At 30.8% G+C, this 17,716-nt stretch overlaps 1 protein-coding gene and 1 pseudogene across 1 annotated transcript; both read right to left on the bottom strand.

The window, feature by feature from the left end:
- Positions 1–251: 251 nt before the first annotated feature.
- LOC140956243 (uncharacterized) lies at positions 252–8,289 on the bottom strand (annotated as a pseudogene).
- A 1,686-nt stretch (positions 8,290–9,975) lies between these two features.
- Positions 9,976–12,257, bottom strand: LOC140991928 (replication protein A 70 kDa DNA-binding subunit B-like). The gene is made up of 10 exons (XM_073462103.1): positions 12,089–12,257; positions 11,765–11,932; positions 11,576–11,672; positions 11,361–11,492; positions 11,073–11,208; positions 10,815–10,972; positions 10,605–10,728; positions 10,344–10,523; positions 10,218–10,265; positions 9,976–10,146 (listed from the first exon to the last, which is right to left on the bottom strand). Exons 1-10 carry the CDS (start codon positions 12,255–12,257, stop codon positions 9,976–9,978), a joined length of 1,383 nt encoding a protein of 460 aa, XP_073318204.1.
- Between the last annotated feature and the right edge of the window lie 5,459 nt (positions 12,258–17,716).

Here is a 17,716-nt window from a genome sequence, read left to right as displayed (position 1 = left end):
GATCTGAACAATGAAACACTGAATAAAAGAGTTATTTTTGTATTTCGACTAAAAAATAATATCACACTTGTATTAGACAATGAATGACATAATGTGTTTATCAATTAAATCATATACACATATAAATTTATGTACTGTGTACAAAACAGTAATTGTAATAAAAATAATGGGGTTTTAATTTCAATAAGGGGTCATATTCTAATTTGAAAAGTCATCGAATTGACATGATACGATATCATATTCACTATAAATTGGTACAATAACATATAAATTATATATTAATTATTAAACATTTAATATGTTAAACGGATACTTACATAATACATAATTTTCTCATTCAGCAAATTCATTTTGGGGAATTTACTAAATTGACACGAGATGTTAGTTTATATAATTAAATATTAAAATTATTAAGAATGCACATTTGAAAAAATAATTAAAATTAAAATACTAATAAACTAAATGGATTATAGATCATACAATTAGAAAACAAAAAAATTACAAATTTTGAAAAACTTCCTTAAATACAACATTTGTTTTTGAATTTTTCGGATTGCTATCACCATCACATATCAAAATTTTTAGACCTTTAGGATTCGTAACTCTGGATACAGCAACGTACAACTGACCATGACTAAAAACAGGGTTCTTCAAAAAAAGTCCTACATGAGACAATGATTGTCCCTGACTTTTGTTTATTGTCATTGCGTATGATACAACCAAAGGATACTGTCTTCGTTGAAATTTAAAAGGAAGTCTTGGATCAGAAGGCGTCAATGACATTCTTGGAATAAGCACTTTATGACCTGCATTACTTCCAGTTATAATTTGTCCTTCCAAAACATGGTTTCCGAGCCTTGTCACGATCAATCTAGTGCCATTGCATAATCCAAGTGAATGATCTATATTCCGCAGCAACATAACCGGAGTTCCAACCTTCAAATTTAACTCGTGATTCGGTACTCCAGAACATCTTATTCCATTTAAGAATTCAGGTGTATGCACATCATTCAGCAAATCAACATTTCTATCTGACTGACACGTCGTATCAGAACTTAAATACAACCTTCCTCGGAATGGTTTAGAGATATCATGTATTCATTTATGGATTGAACGACATCAAGTGTTGGTGCCAAAATAGCTCTTTGCTGAAAATATGCATTATTGTTGATATTTTTGTCTAATGACGGATACGTACTCTCAACTATTGCTGCAATAGAATCATTGCCATCTTTGATCAAAAGTTCATCAGGAATATCTATTGGGGCATAACCGTCATTATATTCTCCAATTTCTCCAATTTTTCCATCTCCTAAATCAGCAATCCAATCTGAAAATTTTTTGATTTTAGCACATTCTTCATCAGAACCTAAATTCTGTAATCGCATATTTTTTGTCAATCTCAAAACTATACAATGTCTCCAAAGATATGAAGAATTGATAGTGGCGTGAACAATATCTTGTCTACTGCCTTTTAGAATAACAGGTAATATTTGTCGAAAATCGCCACCAAAAACAACCGTTTTGCCTCCAAAAGGCAAATGAAAGCTTGAAGGATTGACAAATCTCATTCTATCTTTCATGCTTTTATCCAAAGCTTCAAAACAAAACTTATGCGTCATTGGAGCCTCATCCCAAATGATAAGTTTAGATTTTACAATAAGCTCTGCAAGATGACTCCCTTGTTTGATATTGCAAGTTGATTCTTCATTGGGATTAAATGGAATTGCAAAACGGGAATGGGCAGTTCTTCCACCAGGCAGTAGAAGAGATGCTATAGCACTGGATGCCACATTCAAGACAATTTCCCCCTTCGATCTCAAGTATGCAGACAGAGTCTTCCAGACAAATGTTTTTCCAGTACCTCCATATCCATATACAAAGAATACTCCTCCCTTATTTGAAACAACTGCTTTCATTATTGTATCATATACACAACGCTGCTCGGAGTTCAAATTATTAATGAGTTTATGATGTTCTTGCGACAGAGATCTTCTGTCAAACTACAACTCATCATATATTAGTCTATTTGGTGAAGACTGAAAATATTGATCACTGGGAAAAGGCATTGATTGGAATTCACGTAAACTCTTTCCATAGCTTTGCAATAGCTTTTCAATATCAACCAATACATAACTTCTAATTTCATCCTCATTTAATTCCAATTCTACAAAAAAAATTAGATAAAAATTAATATATATAGAAAAAAACACATATATAAAAAAATATTAGTTCATGCATACCTTGGTGTTGCAGCAAGTTACGTCGTTTATATAAAATATCATCAGATAAATATGTCCAACATGACTCCCAAACAACTTCAGGTCGGCTGATACAATTCGATGATAATAGAGTAGCAATTAAAACTCTCAGAGATTGTGCTGAAGCCCAATGACTTGCCTCAATAATGCCGTCGATATACTCCTTGTCATCACTCAACAATCCTAATGCATAGCAAGCATCACGAAATGAACGGTATTGAACACCGTTAACAAAAGTTATATCATCATAGCAAGTGGCGCCACAGTTTACATTGAGAAGACATCTTAAATAGTACATTTCCCCACAACCAGGAGGAACATAAAAAATGCGTCCGATGGAAAATCTCTGTTTCCTGGGAACAAATTCTCGTGTTTCTTGCTTCCAAACAAACTTCATTGGTAATTCAGCATATGTTAATTCTCTTGCCTCTGGATATTTCTTAATAGCTTCCATCCAAGCAAGAAACATGCTCTGGTTAATAGTAGGTCTATCAAGAACAGTACTGATTTCATCTGAATCTGAAAAAATAATATTTTGTTCGTTCGGAAGATGAAAGCTCAGACGCTCGACAGGTGGATCTCTGTATTGAATAGCAAATCCAAAAATTCTCCAGGCAGCCTCACGCGGTGAAATATATCTGCAGTCGTAGTACATATTAACTTCATCAACATTTTTCCCTAAACTCTCATCATCCGAGCTCTTATAGAATGAGGCAGTCACACGATCATGTCCTTTATTTATATACTTGAACAAATATTTGATAGCTCGAGATTGATTGCACCATTCAACATTCATATGGGCTCCGTATCGAATTAACAAATAACGATTATGGGGAACAACAAATCTGTTATCAAGATTAACACCATTCTTGATAATTTTTCACCAATTATCTTTGCGTTTATAACTTGGGTATCCATCCTCGTCAATTGATGTAACTTCAACGAACTTTTTATTATTTTTCTTTGTACAACGACCGTTAGACATGCATGGAGAGTTCTTTCTTGTTTCGCCGCATGGACCCTGCATCATTAGATCCCGTACTGCACCATAATAAACAGGATCATTTTTTTCATCAGGAATTTCAGCAGAAATGATATGATCTATTGCCTCTGCTGCTGGACATTTGTCTTCTTTACAGAGGAAAAGCAAAATGTGGGCGTGCGGTAATCCTCGCTTTTGGAATTCCACGGTGTATATTACTAACAATATGAGAATAAGAATTAATTATATTTACTAAAAAAATATTAATTTTGTAAAATCCAAAATAGTGGTACCACATATATAATTTCAAAAATTATAAATTTTTACCTGCTTTAACATTTCCAAATATTTTATTCTTTCGGAGATCTTTAATCAAGGCATCCAACTTCATTTTAAAGATTCTGCAAACAATATCTAGACGGTCTTCAGCCCTCAACCCATAGTGCTCGATAAATCTCACAAATTCTGGCCATTTTGGATTACAGGTAAATGTGATAAACAAATCTGGGTAACCGGCCCATTTACATATAGCCATCGCATCTTGATAGTTCTGAATCATATATCTTGCCCCTCCAGTAAAAGAAGAAGGCAAGATAATACGTCTTCCTAGTGTAGATGCGTTTGTTTCACCATGCAAAAGCGCATCATGAAGACCTTTGTACATCTCACATCTCAATTGTTTTTGATGCATCCGAATATATGTCAACCTTGCAGATTCAACCATTGTGTATGCATCGACAATGAACTGTTGAAATAGTCTTCTCGAAAACAAAATACTCGAAAATTCAAAATCTCTATCATGCAGTCGATAAGCAAAAAATTCTCTTAGACTCACTTTTTTTCTTCCTCCAGCACTTGACTTAGATTCTGAAAATGGAATATCTTCTCTATAACCATCCTCACCATATGGAAAAATTATAGGATATTGGAGAGCAAGATACGCAGGATTCAACTCATTGATACGTTTTAGTTGCCCTGTTTGAGTTTCTACTAAAATATCTCGGTTGCCCAAAGACTCATCGAAATCTCCCACAATTAATGCAGCAACCTCAGAAGCAGATGGAAGATTATATCTCCTTCCGTCACCACTTCTTCTACCAATCAACTTTAATTTCACATCGGATCGTCCTTCCACCATCATTCATTCTTTGGTCATCCTAAAACACTTGACCAAAACATTGTTTTCATCTAACATTGCCTTCAAATCAGAAACTATCTCTAAATGCAGATTATTTGTGTCGTTATTTTGTCTGAAAAATATTTCAATTAAATAAAAATTAATTTCTAGAACAAAAAATAGAAAATATGGTACATTCAATATAATAAATAGATTTAAAGATATACCTAACAGTAGAAATCCGATTAGGAATTTCGTTTTCTGTGTCGTAAATATACAGCTGAGCAAACTTCGGGGATGCACCTTCACATGGAAGTAGGCTTCCGATTAAATGATAATTCTGACCATGAAGTTTAAAAATTGGAGGGGAGCCGCCTCGATTTAAACTTGAATCTATCTTCCCTCCCATCGACGTGAAGCAAAACATATTATTGTATGATCGGATGCTCTCTAGAAAATGTTTGCTCTTATCACTCACTCCGTTCAATAAATCATGCAATACTTGAGGAGGTTTTTTTAAAGAAGGAAGTTGTATTTTTCCTTGCATACAACATAGAGAGTACTTAGGATTTCTAGATTTATAACTTCGACATAACCTCTCTTCATACCAGAACATTGCACCACAAAAATCACATCTGTACATTGGATCCCCTATATCCCAATAATCTATATATAAAAGGACATTGTTAAATAAATAAATAACATAACAAAAGTTAAATTATTCTCGTTGAAAATTTTATAAAAACATAAAATTTAACTATACCGATCGATGTTATTGAGATTCTTTTGTCATGATTATTGCAATCGTGTTGACTGTCCGATATGGAAATTGAATTAATATGAATTGAACCAGATTCTTCAACTGAAAAAAATAAATAAATAAATATTATTAATATAATGCAATAAATATTTATTAAAAATATATTTTAATATTCTAATATTATCACATGTAGAATGAAAATGAGAATTTAAAAAAATTTATTTGATTATTAGAATAACTTAACGTATATTTTCACATTTTTTTATTAAAGATAAACATTAATAATGATGTTAAAAAATATTCAAGTTAAATATATACTTTAACGAACAAACTTCAATTTATGAACAATCCGAACATAAGAGATAGGAAAATCATCACCATTTGTTAGATTAATGATCTTTGATATATTTGTAGTTGAGCTGCTAGGTATTTCAAAAGAAATATTTCTGACCATGCGGTTTGATGGATTAACTGCACAAAAAAAATTGATAAATATTAAATACAATAATTTATATATTAGAAAAAAAATCCAAAAAAGTACTTTATTGAATTAAAAAATCATACCATTTGTAATCTCACTTAACGGAGATACTGATGTTGGAATCAGCCTCTTGATTGAATCATGAAAACTAAATTGTTGAGATACTCTGGCTCTCAAATCCTCATTTTCTGTTTAAATATTTACAACATAAAACATTTAAAATAAATGGAACTAATTCTTTAAAAAAACAATTATAATGATAATTCACAAGATAAATGTATTCAAATATAACAAAAATAGATACTTGTATTTAATATAATTTTATTTAATAGAGATTATTAACAATAGCCTACTATACAACACCATAATCAATTTTGGCCTTGAATTAATTTAACTAACAAAATTAGCTTTTGGGTATGTTAAATTCCATACATATATTTTAATTGTAAATATGTTAATTAACCATTTTTCCTTGTTTATATTATTTTAGTTTATAGTTTTTTGACGTACGATTATTTTTTATTCATCTAAATTAATTGGTGAATTTTTGGTATAAGATTAAAGTTGATAAATTGAAGAGAAATTTATGATTTCATACTATCATTGAATTAAATATATAAGACCTAAAAAGTAAAATAAAATTTAAAATCAGCCCTTTTTTTTTATGAAATGGCCCATTTATTTTCCTCACAATTTTGAAGACACGGATGGAGTGACTATACAATTACAACTTATAATAAACTTACATTTATACATAAGTGTCATTGTATTGAAATAGTCCATTAATTTTCCTCACAATTTTGAAGACAACAAATAAACAACCCAACAAAAAAATATTGAAGTAGCCCAACCCAAATAAATAAACATTAAAATAGCCCAACCCAACTAAAGAAACCCTAAATCAAGTCTATATATATGTGGATGTTTCTAGACTTGCCCTCATTTTTTTCCACACACTATTCACATAAAATAACCGGATGATCAAGGGGTGACTTTTGGTATCCCTTCATTTCTTTGTACATTTTATCTCAAACCAAAAAATTTTCGTTTCTTTCTTCTTAGTTTTTGTTTTCACCGAAAATCATGGTTTCTGTGTTTTTGTTTTTTGGTTTTTTTGATTCATGAAGAATGTTTACATTTTGATTTTTCGTATTTTTCGATCTAAATTTTTTTTCATGACTGAAATTACATCGGTTTCGTCGTGAAGATATTGAAAAAAATTTAGATCTAAAATTACATGCTGTGTAAATATTCATACACGGATTTTTTTTCATATTTTTCGAGTGTAATCTTCACGCCGAAATTCATGGCTTGTACAGATGCATACTCGGATTTTTAATCTTTTAAAACCGAAAAAGGAATGCTTTAAAACATGTTTTTTAAAGTATTATTCATCTTTTTTCGAAAAGGATCTAAAGATCTGTTTCGGGGCACAAGATCTGTTTAGATCTGGTGATGTTCAACCCAGATCTTTATGGTTTTTAATTCTCTACCTCAAAAAAAATGGATACGGTGACTAATTTATTTAGATCTACTTTCAAATTTTCTGATAAAATATTCGCTACAATTTTATTTAGATGTACAGATTCATACTCGATTTTTTTTATTTTCACGCCGAAATATGAATGCATTATTCATCCTTTTTCGAAAAAGATCTAAAGATCTGTTTTTTAAAGCATAATTTTTTTTTTTGGTTTTTTTTTATTCATGAAGAATGTTTACATTTTGATTTTTCGTATTTTTAGATCTAAATTTTTTTTCATGACTGAAATTACATCGATTTCGTCGTGAAGATATTGAAAAAAATTTAGATCTACAATTACATGCCGTGTACAGATTCATACTCGGATTTTTTTTTTCATATTTTTCGAGTGTGTAATCTTCACGCTGAAATTCATGGCTTGTACAGATGCATACTCGGATTTTTAATCTTTTAAAGCTGAAAAAGGAATGCTTTAAAACATGTTTTTTAAAGCATTATTCATCCTTTTTCGAAAAAGATCTAAAGATCTGTTTCGGGGCACAAGATCTGTTTAAATCTGGTGATGTTCCACCAAGATCTTCAAGGTTTTTATTTCTCTACCTCAGAAAAAATGGATACGGTGACTAATTTATTTAGATCTACTTTCAAATTTTCTGATAAAATATTCGCTACAATTTTATTTAGATGTACAGATGCATACTCGAATTTTTTAATCTTCACGCCGAAATATGAATGCTTTAGAACATGTTTTTTAAAGCATTATTCATCTTTTTTCGAAAAAGATCTAAAGATCTGTTTCTGGGGCACAAGATCTGTTTAGATCTGGTGATGTTCCACCCAGATCTTCATGTTTTTTATATCTCTACCTCAGAAAAAATGGATATGGTGACTAATTTATTTAGATCTACTATCAAGTTTTCTAATATATTTTGATAGTAAAGTTTATTTATCTTGAAGGTGTAACTACAGTACGAATAACACATTATCAAAGGCTGACGGCACCTTCTTCGAAAGAATTAAATCAGGGTGGGTACTTTCATATCATTACTTGCTAAAAACTTGGAAAATAAGGTATACTACATCTTCACCACAATTGCATAATTTTTTTTTTAAATTCAAAGCATGATAAAAAAAATACCTTTTGCTTGGTCGTCACTCTTCTGTCGCTTGCCACTTAGAACACTTGATTTTGTCAGTCGCTTCATTGTTGGTTGGAGCCTTCGAAATTAAACTTTTGTATGAAATATTTTGAAAGTATGAGTTTGATTGTTAAAACTATGAGTGGATGGGATTTGTGATTGTGTTTTGAAAAAATTATATTCCTGTTGGGAAATTCGAATATTTATAAGTAAACATAAATCTTGTAGTATAGTTTTGAAAAACGTAGCAATCAAGCATCTCTCATTAATGTCTATATTTTGAAACTTGAAATTAGTTTTGCTAATAATGAAAAACAGTTGCATTTACGTGTCATTTTTTTGTTTTAATTATCGATATTGAAAAATAAATTATTAGATAAGTATAATTTAATGTCGTATATTAAACATATTTCAAAATTTGAAGACATTTATTTTGAGAAAAATGTATTGGTTGATGCAGTATATAATTAATTTTTCTTAATTAAGAGATTTTATTTTTATAAAGCAATTATTACTTTAATAGGAAATTGATTGATATGCTAGAAGTTAAAATATGATATTTGTAACTTAGAGAATTGTTTTGAGTTAATTCTAATGGCATTAATTAAAAAATTTATCATTAGTAGCTCTTTTGAAACTCTAAAGACAGTTGTATAAATTAATTTTTGAATATTTAAGCTTCTATTTCGAAAATGCAAATATTAGTTAGTTAATTCAGTACATTAAATTTCAAGAATCTAATTTTTGTAATAAGGATAAATTTGATTGTTTGGCCTGATTTTTTTAATTTATGTTAGATTTATTTGAGATCATTAGATCAATATTAATTGAAATTTTTTCACTATTTTATTTTTACTTGCTTTTTTTTTCAACGTGTGTTTAAGTATCTACCTAATGCCTTAATTGGTAATACATTTAGTGACTAAATGTGAAAAAAAAAAAAGTATTTAATATGTTTTGGAATATGAGTAGATTGTGGAACCATTTTCCAAAAATAAAAAATAATGTATGTTTTTTGGGTGACATCAATTTTTATTTAAACGCATGCACATTTTTAGGTTTGCTGGTAGTGTTGCATCTTTCAATATATACTCAAGTATCTCTAAATCTCTAAATTTTAGTATTTAACATTTTTAATTTAACAAAAAATTGAATTATGTTTAATATACGGTTGATGCAGTATATAATTAGCTTTTCTTAATTAAGAGATTTTATATTTATAAAGTAATTATTAGTTAAATAGGAAATTGATTGATATGCTAGAAGTTAAAATATGATATTTGTATCTTAGAGAATTGTTTTGAGTTGATTCTAATGGCATTAATTAAAAAATTTATCATTACTGGCTCTTTTGAAACTCTAAAGACAGTTGTATATTTTGATTTTTGAATATTTAAGCATCTAATTCGAAAATGCAAATATTAGTTAATGCAGTACATTAAAATTCAAGAATCTAATTTTTGGAATAAGGATAAATTAGATTGTTTGGCCTGATTTTTTTTCAATATATACTCTCTAAAATTTAGTATTTAACATTTTTAATATAACAAAAATTATGATTAAGAATGGTATTGTGTTTTGATAGATTGTAGCTACAATGAAACTTCATTGCACTGATAAAGTAGACAGTAACAATATAACTAAAATTTAACAGAAGCAAATGTTTGAACAAAGATAATAATGTCTCATGAAATCTTAAATCTTAAATAATACTTAGAATAATACGACTCATAGTATTATAGAAAGCATATTTCAGTCTTTCTCTTGCTTGATGATAGCTTTAAACTTTTTATCTGGTGCACTTGATGAGAACTCATCCATAAGGGTTCTCTTCAATGTAGAATCATTTAATTCATCTTTTGATGGAACTTCTTTGCTGGTAGACTTTATAGGTGTAGAGACTTCATCTCCAGATGAAAGAACCTACAAAGAAAATTTAATTTGGTTTTGTACTAAATTCTTATAGAATATATATTTAATGTCTTGATATTTACCTCAACATCTCTTGTGTCAGTGTTGAGTTTTGAGAACAAATCGGATTCCTGTAGTAAACGAAAAATTTTAACCAACCATATATTAAAATTTACATAAAGACATCAATGTAACATACAATATCATACCTGGCTATCAAGAAATTCTCTAGAGTAATTTTCAACAACAATAGGGTCAGAAATCAATTTAATGACAGTGTATGTGCCATTATATCCTCGAATCTGATTGGATCTAACTTGAACTTTGAACAAAATATTTTGATCTACTAAATTTTCAAAATCTTTCGGAATTTCTACTGATTCCGTACCCTGAAATATTATATGGATGATTAATATTTGATATAAAAAAAATTTAAGTATATCACGAAAAACCAAGAAAGATCAGATAACCTGATTTTCCATTTCTGTCTTCAATTCCAGTGCAGTTTTCCCAATAAGTTGAATAGACTCTCTATCCCAAAGTAAGAAAATTGCATTTCCAGTACTGTCTACAACTCTAATTTGAATCTTAAACCTAGAAAACAATTTTTTTAAAGGAAAATTTAGGTAAATAACTCAGAAAAAAAATAAAGAAGCAAAGTCCCCTATAAATAAAAATACCTAATATTTCCCGTAGTATCAAATTTGTCACATTTTTCACAGTAAAATTTATCACCCACAACAATCATCTTCTTGGGACATTTTTTACATGACAAATACCACCAAGTTCCATGAGATTCAATAGATACAATTCTTGCATAAACCCAGAAACTCCCCACCTGGAAATAGACAAAATTATTTAAGCAAGTTTCAATTGTATATACTGAAATGAACAAAAAAATTAGTGAAACTCTTATAAAAAAATATAAATAAATATACTTCATTATTTTCTGAAACTTGCTCTATAGTCCTGAAAATGTCCTTCGCATTCGAAAGTTCTTCCATGATATTTGGGGCAGATTTCATTGAAATGGTACTAATCGAATTTGTTGGGGTCTTACAATCAGAATTCATCCTAAATTGTAAATGCTTAAAGAATTCAATGATATGTCAAAAAATAAAATAAATAAATAATAGAAAGAAGTAAATTTAAAATACCTGTCAAGAAATTCAGCTAAATTTCCATTTATTATCATTTTGGTGACAAAAAATGTACTTTGAACTCACACTTCACCCCTAAATCGTCTTGCACGACACATTTGAAGAATCACAACAACTGATTCATCACCGATAGAGCCCAAATATGCCATGATTTCATCAACAAAGTTTCCCCACAAAGTACATGGTAATTTGTTGTTTCTAACAAACAATAAATACATAATTTTGAAATGCCAAAAATTAGTTCGCACATAAAATATGAAAATAAGATAAATGGTTGTTACTCTAAATCTTCAATGACCAAGTCGAGAAGTTTTGTTGCACGTCCATTAATCTCTTTATTTTGAGGTGAGTCTCTTGCTATTATTTTTCCAATGACTTCTAGAAATAAATAAAAAAAAACTCATAAGTAAACATAAAAATAATAAGAAACTTGATAGATCTCTAAGTAAATAAATAAAAATTCAGCTTACCAAAAAGTTCATTCTCATCGATGACATCTGAATTCTTCAAATCTCTAAAGTTTTTGAATTCAAACATACTTGATGTAAAAGAATCATCGAAAATCTCGCAGACATTAGTTTTATTCATAAACATGAGTTTGTATTTATGTGGTGTTGTCTTGTATTTCAGACGATTATCTGCAACAATTATATTTTTAATTGCAAAAGATGACCTTCTTTGAGAATTGCTTTCATTTTCTGTATGAGGCCTTCTTTTATTGTTGCATGAATGCGCGATCCCTAAAAAAACAGAGATAATCTATATATTATACTGCGTGTTTAGAGGATTTTTACAGCCAAATATAAGAAAATTTGTTACCTCTTGATCATGAAAGATGCATTCGAAAGTAGGTCCACCGTTTCCATATGGAGGAAGATCGTAACAACGAATTAGCCGTAGCTTGAACGCCCACTGCCAGGTTGAAGGTTCCACTTCACGAACAAAACTGAATAAAGGGGCCATTAGGGTATAAAAGATTTATTGGCTACAAAATCAATTTGAGCACGGGCAGAAGTTTTGTAATCTGGGTGTTGTGTGTGATGATAATATATCAAGCAAATTTATATATGTATTTATAGATTAAAAAAATTAGTTTTAAATTAATAAAAAGATTTCAAATGAAGCAAAATTTTTTCGGAACATGTGTAAAATTTCAGAATTCAGATGTTAAAATTTTCAAATGAAGCAAAGTTTTTGGAACATGTGTAAAATTTCAGAATTCAGATGTAAAAATATTGAACGAAGCAAATTTTTTTGGAACATGTGTCAAATTTAATAATTCAGATGTAAATTTTGATTTGTATTTGGTTTTTAATTCGGACTTCTATTTGGTTTGTAATTCCCGTAAGGGAATTTAATTTTTGGATTTGAAATTTGAAATGAAATTTAATTTGGTTTGTAATTCCTATAAGTGAATTAATTTTCAAGATGTTATACACACAGTCATTAATATACAATTTTAATAACGAATTAAATATATTTAACCATTTATATTAATAGCATTTCTCGATAATTTCCTTTTTTAGAATGTTTTTTAGGCGGGAAATTACTTAAAATAGCAGACAACTCTGCTTTTATATATATATAGATATATTCTAGAGGAGTCTATAATTAAATTAACCATGGAGTTAGTTTATAAATTAAATAATGGTTATTTAATTTAATATACATATACATGTATATATTTTATATGGTGATATAAAATAGGTGTATATGATATTATTATATCATGCATTATTAAAGGTTAATAAATACATTATATATTAATAATATGAGAATTTAATTATAATGAAAATATAGAGTCCTTGTGGAAGAGGAAATCCTAATTATATTAGGAGTCTTACTCTATAAATATACCATAAGATGACATAATTCATGAGAGAGATTTTTTCCACAAAAATTCCTTCCCAATGGAAAACCAACTCACGGCCACATCATGTTTTTGGAAGAAATTTTTTTTTTGGCCAAAAGCAAATTAGATTTGCTTAATTGTTGATTAAGAATCAATAATTATTGGTTAATGATTGATTAAGAATCAATTAAGAAAAAAAATCTTCCCATCTTTTTCATGAAAAACTCTCGGCCATATTTCAAAATTGAATTGGAAAGGGTTTTGTCCAACTCCCTTCTTCCACCGTCGCGCCGCTTCGTCTCCGGATTTTGGAAATTCGGATGCTGCAGTCTCAACGCACAAATCGTTTGGATTTTATAGTGGAAACCAAACGAGGAAATCAGTCTCTAATCGTGGACCTAATTAGACGATCAAAGGAAGCACGTTCGTAGGGAATTACAAGAAGGGCTATATCCGCCTCAAACCGAAATAGTTTGGAGTCCAGCGTTAAGAATGCAAAGGTATAATTATTTAAACATCCTATGAATGTTTCTAAACACACGACGCCCAAGAACAAAATTTTTAAACTTCCGCTATGTTTTTGGTGCGAGAATACGATGTCTCAACAGGATCCGCTAGAAGACTTTGATTTATACAACTACTTGTACAATCCCACCCAGCTTAGAACTTACCCACTGCCTAACTGATTTATCGTAGAACAGTTGAACTGATGTTCTGAACTGGTCTTGTTCTGATTTGATGAAATCAGTTGGCTCGTCAGCTGAATTGCTTTCAATGATTCAGTCTAACTGGTCAGTTGGGATCTTCATTAGTTGAACTCTTCATCAGCTGGCCGGGCTTCTAAAGCTCTTCTACTGAACTACCTATCAGCTGGACATTCAGTTGAACTGTTCTACGATAAATCACTTGAACTGGTTCAGTTGGTTCTTTCAGTTAGCATCATTGACAGCTTCAGTTTTGGCTCGTAACTGATTATTTCAGTTTCAGCTTTTTGCGCACTTAGGTAGATTTATTAGAAACAAATTAATAAGTTTTGTTAACATCAAAATCAAGCAAAGATTACGAACATGAAATGTTCCAACAATCTCTTCTTTTTTTATGCTCAAAAAACTTGAACAGTTTAAAGCGATTTTAAAAAAAAATTAAAACTGAATGACTAAATGATTCTCCACCTTTGTGAGAATCAAAATCATTTAAAGACGTTAAAAAAAATCCAGTTTGAGGGATATCAGTTTTAACAAGAAAATCTCCCCTCAACAACCGAATTAAAAACTGTTTGAAAATTTTTTTCAGTTCGAGGTATAAAAGTAATACTCCCCCTTAAAAAAATAAACAATCACGTGATTTAATGAGTTTTAGCATCTTAACAAACAAGTAGTTTAGGCAACAAGACTGAAATAGCAGTTTAGTTACATTCAAACTAACTGGATAAACTGATGTTTAGTTAATCAATAAGCGTTCCCTTTTATTTATTAGAGCACACCAAATATTTTAAGGAAAAATGCTACAACAATAGCAAATTTTAAATAACATCAAGTATCAGTCAGTTTACACATAATAGGACTAGATATACCACAACTGGTTACCTTGAACTTCTTGTAATGCTGCAACGATCTTGAGTTTGTCTTGCTAGAAGAGCAGCTAATTGCCTCGAACTTGATCTTTGTACAGTCTAACTGGTCAATCTAACTCAGACTGAACACAACTGATGTTGAACCGCATTGATCATTTTCTCTGACCTGATATGGCAATGAAGCGGCGGCAATTTTGATGATTAAGCTCCACTTAACTCATCAGTTTCAGCTGGTAGTTGGGTTTCGTCTGTAGATCAGTTGAACTGGTAGACTGGCAATTTAAATCTTGTCCGCTGAGCAGTTTAGCTAAACTGCTATCAGTAGAACTCAAAACCCTGCAAGCTACTAAAACAGCAAAGTTACGGAGTGGAGTGTAGTGGCGACAATATTAGTCGCAGAGCCAATCCACTCTTCTCCAATAAACGCATGATATATAAAATTTTTAAAAAAGTTTTGAAAACCATTTTAAATATCATTTTAAAATACATTTTATTATATCAATTTTCGAATGTCCTTAGAACAGCTAGCTCTGATATCAACTGAAGGATCGTGTGCTGGGAACCAAGGGTGCTTCAAACACAATATTCTTCATGAGATGCAGTAGCTCGTGTTCTAAGAATGTATACACCGATGAATTAGATCGAGTTTTGTTTTCAAACCAAGCGGAAGGCACTCGAAATAATCCTTCGTTAAGGAAATTGATATATTTTATATCATGTGCAACTGAATAACTGAATATTACATGGGATCAGTTCTGGCATCTATCAGTTTAGTTATGGATAGAACTGAACTAATATCAGCTGAACTGATCAAATCAGTTAAGAACAAAACGAGCAGTTAAACAGATAAATAACACAAGATATGTTTATGGATGTTCGGAGACTTCAACTGCTCCTACGTGTCAACCTCCTCGGGTAGGATCCACTAAAAGACTTTGATTCATACAACTACTTGTACAAACCCACCCAGCTTAGGACTTACCCACTGCCTAACTGAACTCCTAGTCTAGACTGAAGGCAGCACCTTCCAGCCAACACTTCTTTAACTTATATGTGTCAAGGACTACATACACAAGTTTAATGTCTTTGTGTAAGACTGTAATTTTGGTGGTGGTGTGTGCGTGTGTTAGAACTGAACAATAATAACAACCCGAAGGTGTTCTCACACATTGAGGGAAATGAAGCTTCTAATCTAAGCTGATATATCTAAGGAGTGTTCCCTCGACTGGGCAAAATGCTTCTTGAAAGCTGATAAGCAATATGAGTGCCCACTCTCTTTTTCTTCCACACTTCTTCCCTTTTTACTCTCTGTTGTATCGAGTCTTCACTGATCTTCTATTTATAGGTGAGAAGTCTTGAACGTACAGTGAGACTCAATTATTGTATCCGTTGCATTTGAATTCGTTCCTTGAGATCTGCGTTGTACTGCCTGACAACCCTTTTGGAACATTTTGGCTTTGAGCGCTTGAAGCAACGTTCATTATTGTCCTTTGACTGGAAAAAAGCTTTTGTACCTTTGCGCACAGCTGGATTCCATTAAGTAAGCTTGTCGTGTTCTGCAACTGATTGCTCCTAACTGATGTTCTGAACTGGTCAGTTGAACTGGTCTTGTTCTCATGAGATAAAATCAGTTGGCTCGTTAACTAAACTGCTTTCATTGATTCAGTCTAACTAGTTTTCTGGGATCTTCATCAATTAAACTCTTCATCATCTAGCCAGGCTTCTGAAGGTCTTCTGCTGAACTACCTATCAGCTGGACATTCAGTTGAACTGTTTTACGATGCATCAGTTGAAATGGTTCAGTTCATGTGATCAGTTGGTTCTTTCAGTTAACATCATTGACGGCTTCAGTTTTGGCTCATGACTGATTATTTCAGTTTCAGCTTTCTGCGCACTTAGGTAGATTTATTAATAACAAATTAACAAGTTTTGTTAGCATCAAAACCAAGCAAAGATTACGAACATAAAATGTTCCAACTATAAGCTTGTCTTGATCTGTAACTGATTGATTCCTAATTGACGCTCCTAACTGATCATCTGAACTGATCTTCAGTTGGGCTGGGGAAATCAGTTGACTCGTCAGTTGAGTTGATTTCACTCTTTCAGTTGAACTGATCACCTTGGCTTTTCATCAGTTGAGTTCTTCATCAGCTGGCCAGGCTTCTGAAGTTTCTCTGCTGAACCACCTATCAGCTGGACATCAGCTGAACTGTTCTTCGATATGTCAGTTGAGCTGATTCAGTTTAGACAAACATCTGGTACTTTCAGTTGCTTCTTGATAGCTTAGTTTTGGCTCAATTAACCGATCAGTTCGAAGTATGATCTGTTCCAGCTGTTGTCACTTTGATTGTTGCACTCCCAAGAGCAGGTTGTCCACAAGTAGTATAATTCGGTGAGTCCGATATCGTATCCACAGGGAAGCTAAGGTGATTACAAGTCCACTACAATGTCTTTTTGTTTTGTTTTTGTTTTTGTTTCTTTTTAATTTTAATTGTTTGAATCTTTAATGGATAAATTTTAATTGTTCAAATTTTAATTTAAGTAGTTGAGATTAAAGGATCCACTCTTGGTATTTTAATAAAGTTAACATTAACGAACAATATTGAAATTCACTTAATAAAATGGTTCCAATATATTAAATAATAATATTTATATTATGTTATAAATTATTATCTTATAAGTATATAATATATACCAAAACTTATAAATATGGTCAAATATTTATTGTGCTATATATATATTTGTAAACACTAAATCAAGGTTCCCACTTTAAATGGTTGGTAAAACCAAACTAACATTTAAATGGTTCCAAGAATTTAATATTATAATATATTCATATATAATAAATCAAGGCATCCACTTTAAATGGTTGGTAATACCAAACAAACATTTAAATGGTTCCAAGAATTTAGTGTAACATATAGCAACAATAAATCAAAACTCCCACTTATAAGTAGGGTATAAAAATGCTTAAAGAAATAAATATAACATAAACAA

Source organism: Primulina huaijiensis, chromosome 2 (genome assembly GCF_012295235.1).
Source record: "Primulina huaijiensis isolate GDHJ02 chromosome 2, ASM1229523v2, whole genome shotgun sequence".
NCBI classification, from domain to species: domain Eukaryota; kingdom Viridiplantae; phylum Streptophyta; class Magnoliopsida; order Lamiales; family Gesneriaceae; genus Primulina; species Primulina huaijiensis.
Note: the sequence above shows the minus strand (reverse complement) of the source record. Positions and strands in the feature narration are given on the sequence as shown.

Bases quoted from the DNA above. Each gene is read 5' to 3' on its own strand.
- LOC140991928 (XM_073462103.1), bottom strand. From the start codon at position 12,257: ATGGCCCCTTTATTCAGTTTTGTTCGTGAAGTGGAACCTTCAACCTGG. The intron at 11,933-12,088 runs GTAAAAATCCTC...TAATTGTTGCAG, and splicing joins AAATTTTCTTATATTTGGCT to ATAATCGTCTGAAATACAAG. The intron at 10,147-10,217 runs GTAAATATCAAG...TTTTCTTTGTAG, and splicing joins CTGACACAAGAGATGTTGAG to GTTCTTTCATCTGGAGATGA.